The following is a 14,240-nucleotide window of genomic DNA, read 5'->3' as shown; positions in this document are numbered from 1 at the left end:
AACTTAAAAAAAAAAATGCTTTTGCTCCACTCCAGACCAAATAAATCAGAAAGCATAACTAAAGAAAACGGTTGAATTGATTTAAATAATAAGTCATTTACGTTTGTGGAAAATTTTCTTTTGAAACCTAATTTAAATTTTATGTTGGTATGGATTCAATATTAGAAAAGCTGTTACACACTCGATATTATCTTTAAGAAAATAAACTACTTAGGCCTAATTTACATTTATACTTTTTTTGACTTAGGTTAGTTTGGTTCTGTTGTTCTCTTGTCTGTATAATTTTGACTTCTTTGGTGAATAATATTGATGATCCAAAATCCATATTTAACGTAAAATCCCAGTTTTTAATCATTTATTTACTATGGTCACCATTTTTCCCACACAGTGCCCATATAATTATTACTTAATATATAAAAATTCATATATGTGTATATAGATAATCTCACCATTTTTACTTTAATGTATTTTGGAAGGAAATTTTATGTCACTATCTTAAATAGAAAATCAGGGTCATCAGAAATAGAAAGCACTAATATTTTTAAATTCCAGCTAAACAGTGTTGCCATTGGAAAACTCTGCTATTGAGGACTGTTCTCTCTTTGTTAGGAAGAGACATTATCGAGTGTTAGATTAGCACATTATCACCAAACTGAGACCCTTTCCCTGAAGTAATCAGAGGACTGAAAGAGAATTGAATATGGAATAAAACTTTTTCCATTGTACTTACCTCTGACTTTAACAAAGTTGATAATTACCAGAAGATGCTAACATTTGGATCTGTAACAGAATGTGAATATTTATTCTTCTGAATTGTTTGGAGTTTTGATAATAAGGCTGTATTGCTATTTAAAAATTTAAATCCAATACAGTTAATTTATATGTGGAAAGAAACCAAAGTTTTGTTCTAACTCTTCTTGACACTCTTTTAATTAAAGGCACTGGAGTTTCTTCAGAGCTTACTTCTAAAACGTCCATAGATTGATAGTATTCACTTGGTTTATAGATCAAAGAGAGAAAAACAGCTGATACAATGTTGATCTCCTTGTGTTGACTAAAATTAGAGATTCCATAATTGCTTTAAGAAAACAAAAGCATCAGCTATGCTGTTGATATAATCTGACTTGGAATTTGTTAAATTTGATGTGTCAGTTTATAAGCAGTGCCTTTAAGACCCACATTCATTGATCACTTTTATCTACTATAATTCATGTCAGAGTTTCTTGACTGAGTTCTTCTACCCGTGCTATTGTCTGTCTCCTCCTTTGGGATCTTGTCCTGCTGGTTAGTCCTTTTAGCCTTTTTCTTACCCTTTCAATCACAGATAGTATTCTGATCTCTCTTTAAAATTCTCATAGTACCTTCCCTTTCTGCTTCTCAAATCTCTCTCTTTTGTCACTCTTAAACTTAGTGGAAAATAGTTCTATGCTATTGGTTTCTGCCTCTGAGACTTTACAATGTCCTGTTTGTTTGCCTCTCTTGACCATTCAGAATCAGTGTCCCCAACAAGATTCTTCCATTACCTATCCTGTAAATACTGCTCACTTCTCATTCTGTATACACCATTTTTTGTGTTTGAGGAAGTTTAATAACTTCAAATTTTTACATCCAGCCTGTTTCTCTGTCCTGAGCCTCAAATGTCCAGATATCTAAAACCAGAATATCTAAAAATAAGCTCATTCCCAAACCATTCCCATTCATCCGTATACCTTATTTTGTAACAGTGTTAACTCCCATCCAGTCTTCTAAACCAGCACCTCATGTTCTTCCTTGGAATTATCCTTGTTCCTTTTTTATACACAGTTAGTTGTCAGATTTTTTCACTTCCCACATCTTTACCAAATCCATGATCTTCTCTTCATCTCCTTATTTCTGGCTCTAGCTTGGTTTAGGATTTCATCATCTCTTACCTGAATTATTATTGGAGTCTTCTGACTTATGTTCCAGCTTCAATATTGGCCTCTGGTCCTTTCTAACACTGCACTAAAGTTATTTTTAAAGCAAAAATTGGATTATGCTAATTCTCCTATTTAAAAGTTTCTCACAGAAAAAAAATAATGATTTTAATGAAACAAATATGCTGTGTTTAAAGTATTATTTATTTAATTACAACCAAAATGATAATTCACATTTATTGAATGCCATGTAATCTTTGTAATAACTCAGTATTGCAGATACTAATATTTCTCTAATTTTTACCCATGAAGAAGCTGAGGCTTAGAAGTTTAGTTATTGTGAAAGGTAACATAGCTGGTAGGTCATGGCCTTACCCTTAACTATATACATACACCACTCATCTTTTACATATACCTATATTTTTTTCAGTCACAAGAAATAAAACACATCAAAATATAAACTATAGTGATTGCTAACTGATGGAATCTGAGTACATATGATATTTATTTTCTTCATGTTTTCTATATTTTTACAGTGACTTAATCTTTAATAAAAATTATAAATGTTATTTAATTTTTAATATTAAAAAGGCTTTCAACAAAATAAAGTCTAAATTACTTTATGTGGCACAGAGTCCTTCTCAGTTCATTCCCAGTCTACCTCACCAATTTTTTTTACACACATACTTTTCCTCCTTAAAGAGATTAAAATTTAGTTATTAACATATATTAAAATGTTTTAAAATGGCTACAGACAACCACAGGAGGACTAGAAATAATAGATCATTGTGACATTCATTTTTGAAGACTACATAGTTGTCAGATTATTAAATTTTGCTTCTTACATTCTGACTTCATGATTTTAGGATGCTAACCCTGTTGTAATTGAGCCATCATCTATTATGAATGGAGGGAAACATTCGTTCGGAACACCAGTACATCCTATGGATCAGGGTGAAGATAGAATTGGTGGCAGCCTCAGTTATGTGAATACCACAGAAGAGAAATTTTCAGACAACATTTCTACTGCATCTGAAGCCTCAGAAACTGCTGGCAGCGGTAAGTATGCCTTATTCCCCGTGAGGTTTAGTCATTGTTAGTTCTTAAGGAAGTCTAATTTGGCAGAGGGTGTGGGGAATGGGATATTGGGTATCAGGCTTCCATTCACAGAAATAAATTTTGAATGAAATGATCAGTTATAAGATTCTTGAATATATTAATAGTTTTACTAAGAAAAATTTTTATATTCTACTTCATTAATCTCTCATTACGAAAATATTTTCACTATTTTTATTGATCAAGCCACATCTCTTCATATTACTATTAAATTATTTAGTCAATACATTTAAATTTGGGAAGATAGGTTTTGAGAATATAAAATTTTCCACCTCCAGGACTCTCTCTGCCTTTATTGGATTAAATGCACCCTCACATTAGATTCTGTAGACATTTCAGGCCAGAATTTGGGGATTATTTTGTTAAAATACTGAGAAAGAATTCATAATTCCTCCTGTAATTCCCTTCAGTCCTTGGTACTTACCTAAAACTTAGTCTTTCCACATTTACAGGGAGGATGCTTTGGTGTTTCTGTGGCCCAACTGAATTGAGTTGATTCCCATTATTCTGATGACATAGTGGCAGGACTTCCAGTCTTACCCTGTTGTTATTTCCTCTGAGATTTTCTCTCCTTTTCTGTAGAAGGTATAAACCAAGTGAACAGAGCTAGCGTTTTCTCTACAAAACTCTTTGTAGAATCTACTGCTTCTCTTCCTCTTTCTCATAATATTATACAAAGGTCACGTAGCAGTCCTAGAAGTGCTGATCAGCTTTAACACCACATTATTTTTTAACCCTATCAAGATCCTGTTTGGTTTGTGCTCACCATATTACCTGTTATCCACAGGCTGAGCAGTACCACAGGTAGAAGGTTATAAAGTGATTGATGACTAGAATGTTTACCTAAGATTAACATGTAGTTGAGAGTTGAAATATCTTAAAATACCATTAAGGTTCACAATTCTAAGCAATTGTTAATCATTTTTCTGTGCTTATTTTCCTGTTATAAAGATGATTTTCTTAAAACATTAGGATCTATCTAGCACCCTGGCACTCTTTTGTTGGAGTTCTTGTTTTAGCTCCTTACCTTTAATCTAGAGACTTCCTATCACTATCATCTATCAACAATATTTGAAATGTGTTTGTAGGTAGAAGAAAATAATTAAAGGAGACTATGTGAAAGCTCAGCTATTAGGTCATTAAATATGAGAAGTCCAATTTCAAATCAAAAGTGTGTAGTTTATTATATCTCAAACAAGAAGCAGTATAATTAATCAAAGTATACACTGAAACTGTTGACACAGTTTTGCTATCTTAATATTAGCTTGTTTATGGCAGCATCAAAGAAGCCTGGAAAGCGAGTGGTGATGAAATCACGAAAGGCATTTTCCACAGCTTTTTGAGAATTGAATATTTTTCTTTGCAAGAAGTGGTCCAAAGCCTGGAAGAAGTGGTAGTTGGTGCAAGGTTTGGTGATTATGGTGGATAACAGAGAGTTTCCAAGTCTAGCTTCTGTAGTTTGAGCAGTGTTGTTTGTGTGACATGTGGTCAAATGTTGTCTTGCAAGAGGATGGGCTTGTCTCTTTTGACCAATCTGGGCTGCTTAATCGAAAATATCCTCATCATTTCATCCAATTGGTTGCAATAGACATCTGCTGTAATGGATTGACCAGGTTTCGTGAAGCTGTAGTGGCTAATACCGGCACTGGCCCACCAAACAGACACCATTAGCTTTTCTTGATGAATATTCAGTTTTGGACTGTGTTTCAGCACTTCATCTTTATCCAACCATTGTGCAAATGCTTGCGATTGTCAAAAAGAATCCATTTTTCATCACACATAACAATACGGTGTAGAAATTATTCACCTTTATGTAGTGACAACATAGAAAGGAAGCTTCAAGACTATTTCTCTTCTGACGCTTGTTTAATTCATGCGGTTCCCATCTATCCAGCTTCTTTACCTTGTGGATTTGTCTCAAATGATCCAGTATTGTTGGAATAATAACCTCAAACCTTGCTGCTGCTAGATCGCGCATAGGTTGAGATGAATTCACTTCCACTATAGCTTTCAGTTCATCATTATCCACCTTGGTCTCTGGTCACCCACATGGCTCATTTTTGGAACTTCTCAAACCATCAACGTACTGTGTATTCATTAGCCACATCCTTCCCAAACACTTCGTTGATGTTTTGAGCTATCTGTGTTGCATTATTTCCCCGACAGAACTCATATTCAAAAATAACACAAAGTTTTTTACTTATCCATGGTTTCATAAAAATTGCTCTAAAAAAAAATGTGAAAGATAATCACAAGCCAAACCATGTGTTTGAAAGAATGTACCTTCAAAATAAAAATAAAGTAAGTGTCAAAGTGAAATGTCAGAGATACCTACTGTCAAACTTAGTACTTAAGAAAATCGGACATTTCATACTTAATAACCAGTATTTCGCTCCCTTCCTCCCTTCCTATCAGAGGACATATAATTCTCATGATGAATTATTATTAAATAGATATTCTTGGAGGGTATCCAAATGCTCACTTGGTGATACTTTTAAAAGCTTTTAGTCTACCTAGTGCCATGCTGTGAATCATCCAGAAAAGAATACATTGTATTTCCTATCTTCTACAGATTTATCAGAATCTAAAACCCCACTGACATGCCAACAGAATAATAGTGTTAACCAATACGTGGCCATTGAGTTCATATCTTTAAGCCTGTTTATGTATAATAACTAAAAATAAGAGATTCCATTCCTCCTTTTCTTCATAGGCTTTCTGTATTCTGCCACACCAGGGGCAGATGTGTGCTTTGCTCGACAACATAACACTTCTGACAATAACAACCAGTGTTTGCTAGGAACCAATGGGAATATTTTGTTACACCTTAATCCTCAGAAACCAGGGGCTATTGATAACCAGCCACTAGTAACTCAAGAACCAGTAAAGGTAAATATTTTCACATCTAAAGTTAAAGTTCTTCTCTTTCAGGTTGCCAATAAATTTCAATTTAGAGGTTTTAGCACATAGCAAGACATTGGTGATTCATTTAATTACCCTGTTGTAGTTGGAAGTCTCTTTGTATACTTCCTTCCTCCTCCCCTCCCCTCTCTTCCTTTCTTCCTTTCCTTTTCTTCCTTTCTTTCTTTCCTCTTTCTTTTCCCTTCCCTTTCGTTTCCCTTTTTCCTTTCCTTTTCCTTTTTCCTTTTTCCTTTCCTTTCCCTTCCTTTCCTTTCCTTCCCTTTTCCCTTCCCTTCCCTTTCCTTTTCCCTTCCCTTCCCTTTCCTTTTCCCTTCCCTTCCGTTTTCTCTTGTCTTCTTTCAAGAGATGGGGTCTCACTCTGTGGTCCAGGCTGGGAGTGCAGTGGCATGATCATAGCTCACTGTAGCCTCCAACTTCTGGGTTCAAGCAGTCCTTTCATTGCAGCCTCCCAAGTAGCTGGGATTACAGGTGCAAACCACCACACGCAGGGCCCACCTGTAGAGTACATTTCTGTGAAAATATTTTATGATTTAGAACTAACAGAGAAGTAGTCTAGTGATCCTTGGAAATGTTGTTGTTCTTTCTTACAACAGCCACTGTGAAAATGTTGTTTCACATGTACTATATATATGGAAATTTTTTTTCCAAAATATTTTTTGTTGTTTGAAAGAAATCTGCAAAAACTAGTATTACTTCCAAATGCTCTGATGATTTTTCCAAATGGTTTGTCTTGAGTTCCCTATCTTAAATAGTTCATTTTGAAAGTCAAAAATAAAAATCTCTCTTTAAAAGTTTTTCCAGGCCAGGCGCAGTGGCTCATGCCTGTAATCCTAGCACTCTGGGAGGCCAAGGCAGAAGGATTGCTTGAGCTCAGGAGTTCGAGACCAGCCCGAGCAAGAGCAAGACCCCGTCTCTACTAAAAATAGAAGGAAATTAGCCAGACAACTAAAAATATATAGAAAAAATTAGCCGAGCATGGTGGCGCATGCCTGTAGTCCCAGCTACCCAGAAGGCTGAGGCAAGAGGATCACTTGAGCCCAGGAGTCTGAGGTTGCTGTGAGCTAGGGTGATGCCACAGCACTCTAGCCCAGGCAACAGAGTGAGACTCTGCCTCAAAAAAAAAAAGAAAAGAAAAGAAAAAGAAATTTTTCCAGTAACATGAAACTGTGGGTAGTGACATATGAGTTTGTTCTCTTTCATCTAGGTTTTGTTAAAACACAAAAGACTTTGTAATATTAAAAATCAATATTTTCATTTCATTCTTTTTAAGGCTACATCATTAACACTAGAAGGAGGACGATTAAAACGAACTCCACAGCTGATCCATGGACGAGATTATGAAATGGTCCCAGAACCTGTGTGGAGAGCACTTTATCATTGGTACGGAGCAAACCTGGCCTTACCTAGACCAGTAAGTATAGCTAGTAGTGCCTTATATAAGGAGTAGTCATAGATGGGGTGTTCAGTTACTTTCTTGTATGAATCTCACCATCCCCAAATTAGTTCTTCCGTTATGGTAGCAGAGTAATCAGAACCTGTTCAAATTAGTTGAACAAATACTTTTAGGTTCCTTTACATTCATTCATTCATTCAGCATTTATTGAGCACTATATTAGGAACCAACCATACAATGATATGCCTGTGGAAGTGGATGGCTAATATGGAATGGAAGGAATAGATTCAATAGTATATATAGTTTGATGTTTTAGAGCCTGTCTGAATTCAGATTGCCAGTGTTCCAGTTTCTAAATCTTAGTTTTCTCATCTGTAAAATGGCATTAATTTTGCCTACCTCATTGGAGTTGTTTTGAGAATTAAATAATACAAGGGAAGGGGGAGGGAACTAAAAAAAGAAAAGAGAGAAAAAATTAAATAATACATATGGTTAGAACATCATCTGATTCATATAGTAAGTGGTCAATAAATGTTGACTACTTGCTGCTCTTATTGTTATCATTATACAATAATTATTAAATGAGTTTGTTGGAGCCTCACAAAAAGTCATGCTTTTTACCTTGATGTCAGATAAATATTAGTTTAAACCGTAATTTTTCTGGGTTAAATGTTCATTTGCTGGCTCAGTAGTATTTTTTCATCTCTAACTATGATAAATTTGCCTGATTTCAGGGAAAATTGCTTTGAAAACATTTAAAATATGATGTTCCCAGTTAGAGAACACTATAGCCATGGCAAGGTTAAAAAATGAATGCTTTCACTTTCATACTTACAGAAATCATATTTTTTGAAACAAAGCTTTATTTTATTTGCACATGTGATGCATGCTCAATAGCAACTTAAGCAATATAGAAAAAAAGAAAGTAAAAATCATGTCATATCCTGCCACCTAGAGATAACTACTAACAACATTTTGTTGTGCATTTTTCTAAGCATCCCTCTGTTTCTCTCTATATACATATATAGATAAGTGTGGATAATTTTATGAAAATGAATCATACCTGATGTTTTGTGATCTGTTTTTACTAAGATAGAAACAATAAATATCTTTATATGCTAATAAATTTAGACTTGTACCATCATTTTAAATAATTGCATAGTGTTCCCTTATATACATTACATACATGCACACATACATACGTATAGAAATCATTTATTAACCAATTTCCTGTGGTGGACATTTTGTTTACCTTTAGCTTTTAGTTGTTTAAAGCAATTTTCTGTAACCATTCTCTTTCCAAATGTGTGTGATGATCTCTTTAAGGTAGATTCCTATAAATGGAATTGCTATATCAAAAGATGCACACATTTTACAATTTAATACATATTATTTATTTCCTTCTATAAAGATTATGCCTAAACTGGTTTTCAGATGAAAGGATTATATTGCATTTCTTGTTTGCTGGGTGACATTGAAGTTTTTTACAAGTTCATAGACAAGTATAATTAAAATGTAAATGAATGTGTAAATGTATGTGTGTACATGTGTGTGCGTGAGAATTTGTTAGACTGTAATTTGCTCACAAAATCCCTTGTTATCTTGAAAAGTAGGATATATGTTATAAGAACTACTCCGTTATCTGTTAAGATTCTGCCAGAGGTATATTTTTATGTTGTCTGACAACAGATGCTGAAATATTAATCATTTTGAAAAGCACACTTAAACTGAAATCATAAGAAATAATGGTTGGCTTTGCAGCTGTCAGTGCCTGTCTAGGCAAGGTGGACAGATTTTATTTCTTCCAGTGATCTGAGAGGAGTGTGGCAAGGAGGGCTCCTTTTACTGCTTACCATTTAAATAGGAGTTGAAAACCTCCCAAATGGACACTTTCAAGTGCTATATTATAGCATATTACAACATGTAGAATAATTTTAAGAAATAGTCCTAAAGGTTTGGTTTGTAGTATTGTTTTTATTTGATTCTTTATTGCCCCCTATTGATAATAAAAAATGCTCTGTTGCATAAGATATTGGTTACTAGAGTAAAGGGGAATAAAATAAAGCCTGATCACCTGCGACTGTTAAGATTCTGTAGGATATTTTGTTTGAAAGAGTTTGAGTGTTAACCCTGCTATCATTTTAGAATATATTAATAAAATTGATAATGTGCTACTCTTAAAACTCATAAAAGAATATTTTAATCATAAATGTTTTCCTGTGTATGTGGGCTTGTAAGCAGGTTAGAACTACATAAAAATCCTGTTCCAACGATGTGAAACCTCAGTTTTGTACATCCAATTTTTTTGTTTAAATCATAGACAAAAAATATATGAACAAACTGGTTACTCAAGTAGAACATAGAAAATTTTTATATGGAAACAGTTTTATTCTTAATAGTAATACAATAAGTAAAATTTTAAGTAATTTATAATATTCTTTACATATATTAAAGAAATGGAGGTGTTTTTTAATGATGTCCAATGATAAGGTTTTGTGAGAGTGGTACATTCATACATTACTGGGAATAGTGTAAATTGCTAAACTTTAGGTGGCAACATGACTATGTAGTTAACGACTTCAGTACTTCCATAGTTTTTTTACTTTTAACTCCAGTTTTATGAATTTGTCCTTAAAACATCAGTCATTTATATATGTGAACTATGTAAAAGTAAAAAAAAAAGAGTTATGGTGTGAGGATAGCAGAATTATAGATACTATTCAAGGTTTTTTCCCCTTAATTTTGTTACTACCTTTTAAATGAAAGGGGAGAAAACACCCACAGGAGTTCTAATCTTAAAAGATGGGTGTAGAAGCAGGAGCTTGAGTATTCAAACCCATATAACTAAAATATATGAGTTTCAATAATCTACTAAAATACAAGTAGTGAACTTGTCAAACATTTAGTTTAAAAATAAATCTAAGAAGTTAGATTAAAATGGCAAGTTTTGTTTCTTCTTTTAGAGTGATCACTTTTTATCTTTTAAAACAACAGGTGATCAAGAATAGCAAGACAGACATTCCAGAACTGGAATTATTTCCTCGCTATCTTCTCTTCCTGAGACAGCAGCCTGCTACTCGGACACAGCAGTCTAACATCTGGGTGAATATGGGTATGATGAGCCTGAGAATGTTTCCTCAGCATTTACCGAGAGGTAACTTAAGAATGCAGCAAGAATACTGTGCATTTCCTTTAAAAAAAAAAAAAGAAAAAAGAAAACCAATTTGCTCAGAGTCTGGTGCCACTGTGTTAATACACATTCCCATCTGCTTTCATGCAGAATCTGTAAATCACTTGTGGGGCTTAGATCTATGGTCATGCGCAAGACTGGATGGAGAATAGAGGCAAAATCCCAGCAGTAAACTGAGAAGGGATATTTCCTTTTCTAGTTTATAAACATGGAGATAATAAATAGAAATAGATTTTATATACTTTATTTCTTTGAGATTAGCCATTGTAAATTATTACTAGACTTAGTTGTAGTCTGCCAGTCATTGACTGGTCTTTTCAGATCCACTCAGATTTATAAGAAGTAATTCCTTTTACACTGTTACCTTTTGTGTTTGCCTTTTAGGGGTTTTTTGTTTGTTTTATATGGCAAATGTGATACATTTCTTATGGTAGCTCTAAAGAGACTTTATAAAAGACATAATACAGAGCAAAGGGGATATTTTTAAAAATGAAAGTGACATATGTGCTTTGAAAAACACCAAGCCTATCAAAATGACATATAAGTTCCTATTTTAATGTATAACATGCAAAAAGTTCTCCTTTGATTTCTCTATGAGGTTAAATTTTACTGATGGACAAAACTTGTACTTTGCTTTTGCCTTGCAAATATTTGAAATTGTTCTTTAGCAGTAAAGAAATAGTAAGCATTCATTTACACAAAGTCTGAGATTTTGTGTTAACAATACTAGACTGTTATTTAATTAATATAACTTAGAATGCCAGAACCACCTCTAAACCCAAACCAACCCTATATAAGTACTAGGTCTCCTTTGAAATTGAACAGGGTTAATTTTATGTCTTCATTAAAGGTTATATCCACATAATATATGAAGATTCTTTAAATATTATTTGGTAAGCATTATAGCAAAGCAGTGGCTTCTGCCGAACCAAACTTCGTCTTTGGGGAAAACATCAAAATCGAGAAACAATGAAATAGAATCTTTATGAAACATTCTTGGTTTAATTTTCCATTGAATAGAAGTATTAGCCTTGCTTTCATGGCATCCACAGCACATGTCTTTTTCAATTCTCTTTGAAAGATAACATGAGAGGCAAGATGTGTTGTTGCGCTTTTAGTAAGTATTCTTTGTAACTCTTGTGCTGATCCTAGATTTTTTGCTGCTTCTATAAATTCTATTAGATTTGTTGGTGCTATTCAAAAACACAAAATTATGTGTAATAAGTGGCTGCCTGCTTAATGAGCTATGCTATAAAAACTTATAGAACTCAAATTTTTATATTGTGGCTTGGACAATAGAGATTGACTGGGACACTGTACTTTTGCATATGCTTCTGAATCCTAGAACTGCATAGTTCAGATGCTCTAAATTTGTTTTTAATTTGAAATTTTATTCTTTACTAATTAGTTGTGAAATCAATCATTAATCATTTTGAAGTTTATAAAATGTGCTTTCTTGCTGTAATCTTATGACTAATCCCCTGATGTATATTTGGAGAAATTTGCTCTTTTATTTTTCCTTTAGGGATTATCCTTTGCTTGCTAATAGTAAAAGATTTGCTTTGCTATGTGTTTAAAAATTGATCACAGTTGGGTTTTTTTCTGCCATGATATAATGGTCGTGTTTCTCAAATACTCAACTTATTGCAGCTGTTTACTGGGCTTTTTTATTCCTTATGAAATGATAGGTATTCAAACCTTGCCACAGTTACAATAGCTTCAGTATAGCCTTTTCTACAGATATGGCTACAAAAGTCATTGTTTCTTAGATAGTTTTTTAGCCTATCTTAGGTGAGTGAATTCTTTTTGAGAATTCTAAAAAAGCAGATGATGCCAATATTTTTCTCAGCTTTGTTTAGTAGGTGATGACTCACTAAAAGCACATTTAATGGGAGAAAAAAAGCTAAGTCATAATTAAATGGGTAAAAAACTACCTAGAATGTATGCTTGTACTCTAGAGGGATTATACTGATATGTTAAGTTTGTATTTTTATTTTGGGTTGCTCAATAAAATACAGCCTCCCATAGACAGAGCAGACCATTTTAAGCCACAGCTTTTATCTTATTTTATTATTTATTTATTTATTTATGAATTATTTAGACAGTCTCACTCTGTTGCCCAGGCTGGAGTGCCATGGCATTAGGCCTAGCTCACTGCAACCTCAAACTCCTGGGTTCAGGCAATCCTCTTGCCTCAGCCTCCTGAGTAGCTGGAACTACAGGCCCACACCACCACGCCCAGCTAATTTTTTCTAGTTTTAGTTGCCCGGCTAATTTTTTTTCTGCTTTTTAGTAGAGATGGGGTCTCGCGCTTGCTCAGGCTGGTCTTGAATGCCTGACCTCAAGCGATCCTCCCACCTTAGCCTCCCAAAATGCTAGGATTACAGTCATGAGCCACCTCGCCCAGATAAGCCACAGCTTTTGTCTGGATTTTGAGCTGAATAGTTAACAAGGGTTTAGCAAGTTTTTCTAGCAACCTATTTGATTTCCATAATCTCTTGTCATTTCATCCGCCTCCTCTTTTGAAATATGTAGTTAGATTCAATATATTCTTCCTTCACTGTTAACTCTTTTCCCCTATATTGTGACTCATTTTGTTTCTGCCTCGAGCCCTTCAGGAATTCAAAGTAATGTCTGCTGTCATCTTATTAGGTGAGCAGACTGTGATTTTTTTTTTCCTCTCCTACTTTTCAATAGGGTACTTATTTGTTTATTTATTTGGTCATAGGGGTACTTCTTGGCTTCATTTTAAAACTGTGGCCATCTAGAATCTATACCTGTTTAGGATCTTAAGTAAAATTTTCTTTTTTTTTATTTATACATAACAGATGTATATAAATTTTCTTACATAATTGAACCAATGTGCCAGGTAATTGGGCTACTTAATGACTGAGAGTCATGGGATTAGTAGTTGGAAGAAAGTTTATTTTAAGAAAGTGGATCAGGTGAATCCAATTATCTATCTGTGGAATTCAAATCCAGTCCCATTTTATCCCCCCTACTCTTACACTGAGTTTTATTTCATTTTGCTATTGAGTGTGACCCAACTGAGGACAGCCTGATAACCACTGCCAGTTGTTTGCTAGCATTTCCCAGTCTTCTTGGAATCCAAATTTTGCCAGTTATTTGGGCCTTAGGGCTCTTGTTGTTTTTTTCAAAGTTAAAACTTTGGATTCATTTTAAGACATTTGAATCGCCGGTCTTCATTTTAAAGCTTTATGGTATTCTTCATCTATAAAACTATTAGACCTATAATTCTCATTTCTTATCATTATTTCCTAAAATAGTATGGTCCCTATTGCTGCAAGGGGTACTTCTTTTTTTATATCTGCCTTTTTCTTTATTGTGATTACTATAACCACAGGAAATGTACCTTCTCCGAATGCACCTTTAAAGCGAGTATTAGCCTATACAGGCTGTTTTAGTCGAATGCAAACCATCAAGGAAATTCACGAATATCTATCTCAAAGGCTGCGCATTAAAGAGGAAGATATGCGCCTGTGGCTATATAACAGTGAGGTAAGAGGCATCTCAGACTCAAGAAGAGTCTGATTAAGTGTTAAATCACATTTCATGAGTATAGAGTTTTTGTCTATAGTAATGATGCTAAAAGCCATGTATGGGATCTCAATGAAAACTTCATCCTTTAAATTATTATGCATACATGTAGATATTTCTCATTAGAGATCCATTTGGTCACCATGGACAGTACCATCTTGGAAAG

General features: G+C 34.1%; 1 protein-coding gene across 3 annotated transcripts in view; it reads left to right on the top strand.

The window, feature by feature from the left end:
• Positions 1 to 14,240, top strand: part of USP32 (ubiquitin specific peptidase 32) — a 202,253-nt gene that overhangs the window by 154,467 nt on the left and 33,546 nt on the right. For 2 of the 3 annotated variants that reach the window (XM_045525577.1, XM_045525579.1), the window contains 5 exons: positions 2,762 to 2,954; positions 5,725 to 5,900; positions 7,204 to 7,344; positions 10,321 to 10,480; positions 13,881 to 14,035. In XM_045525577.1, the coding sequence (XP_045381533.1) occupies positions 2,762 to 2,954; positions 5,725 to 5,900; positions 7,204 to 7,344; positions 10,321 to 10,480; positions 13,881 to 14,035 (825 nt within the window). The remainder of the gene's footprint in view (positions 1 to 2,761; positions 2,955 to 5,724; positions 5,901 to 7,203; positions 7,345 to 10,320; positions 10,481 to 13,880; positions 14,036 to 14,240) is intronic. The other variant, XM_045525578.1, reaches the window with a different exon arrangement.

Source organism: Lemur catta, chromosome 15, assembly GCF_020740605.2.
Source record: "Lemur catta isolate mLemCat1 chromosome 15, mLemCat1.pri, whole genome shotgun sequence".
In the NCBI taxonomy this organism is placed as follows: Eukaryota; Metazoa; Chordata; class Mammalia; order Primates; family Lemuridae; genus Lemur; species Lemur catta.
The sequence above is the reverse complement of the archived record's forward strand: the minus strand, read 5'-3'. Positions and strand labels throughout refer to the sequence as shown.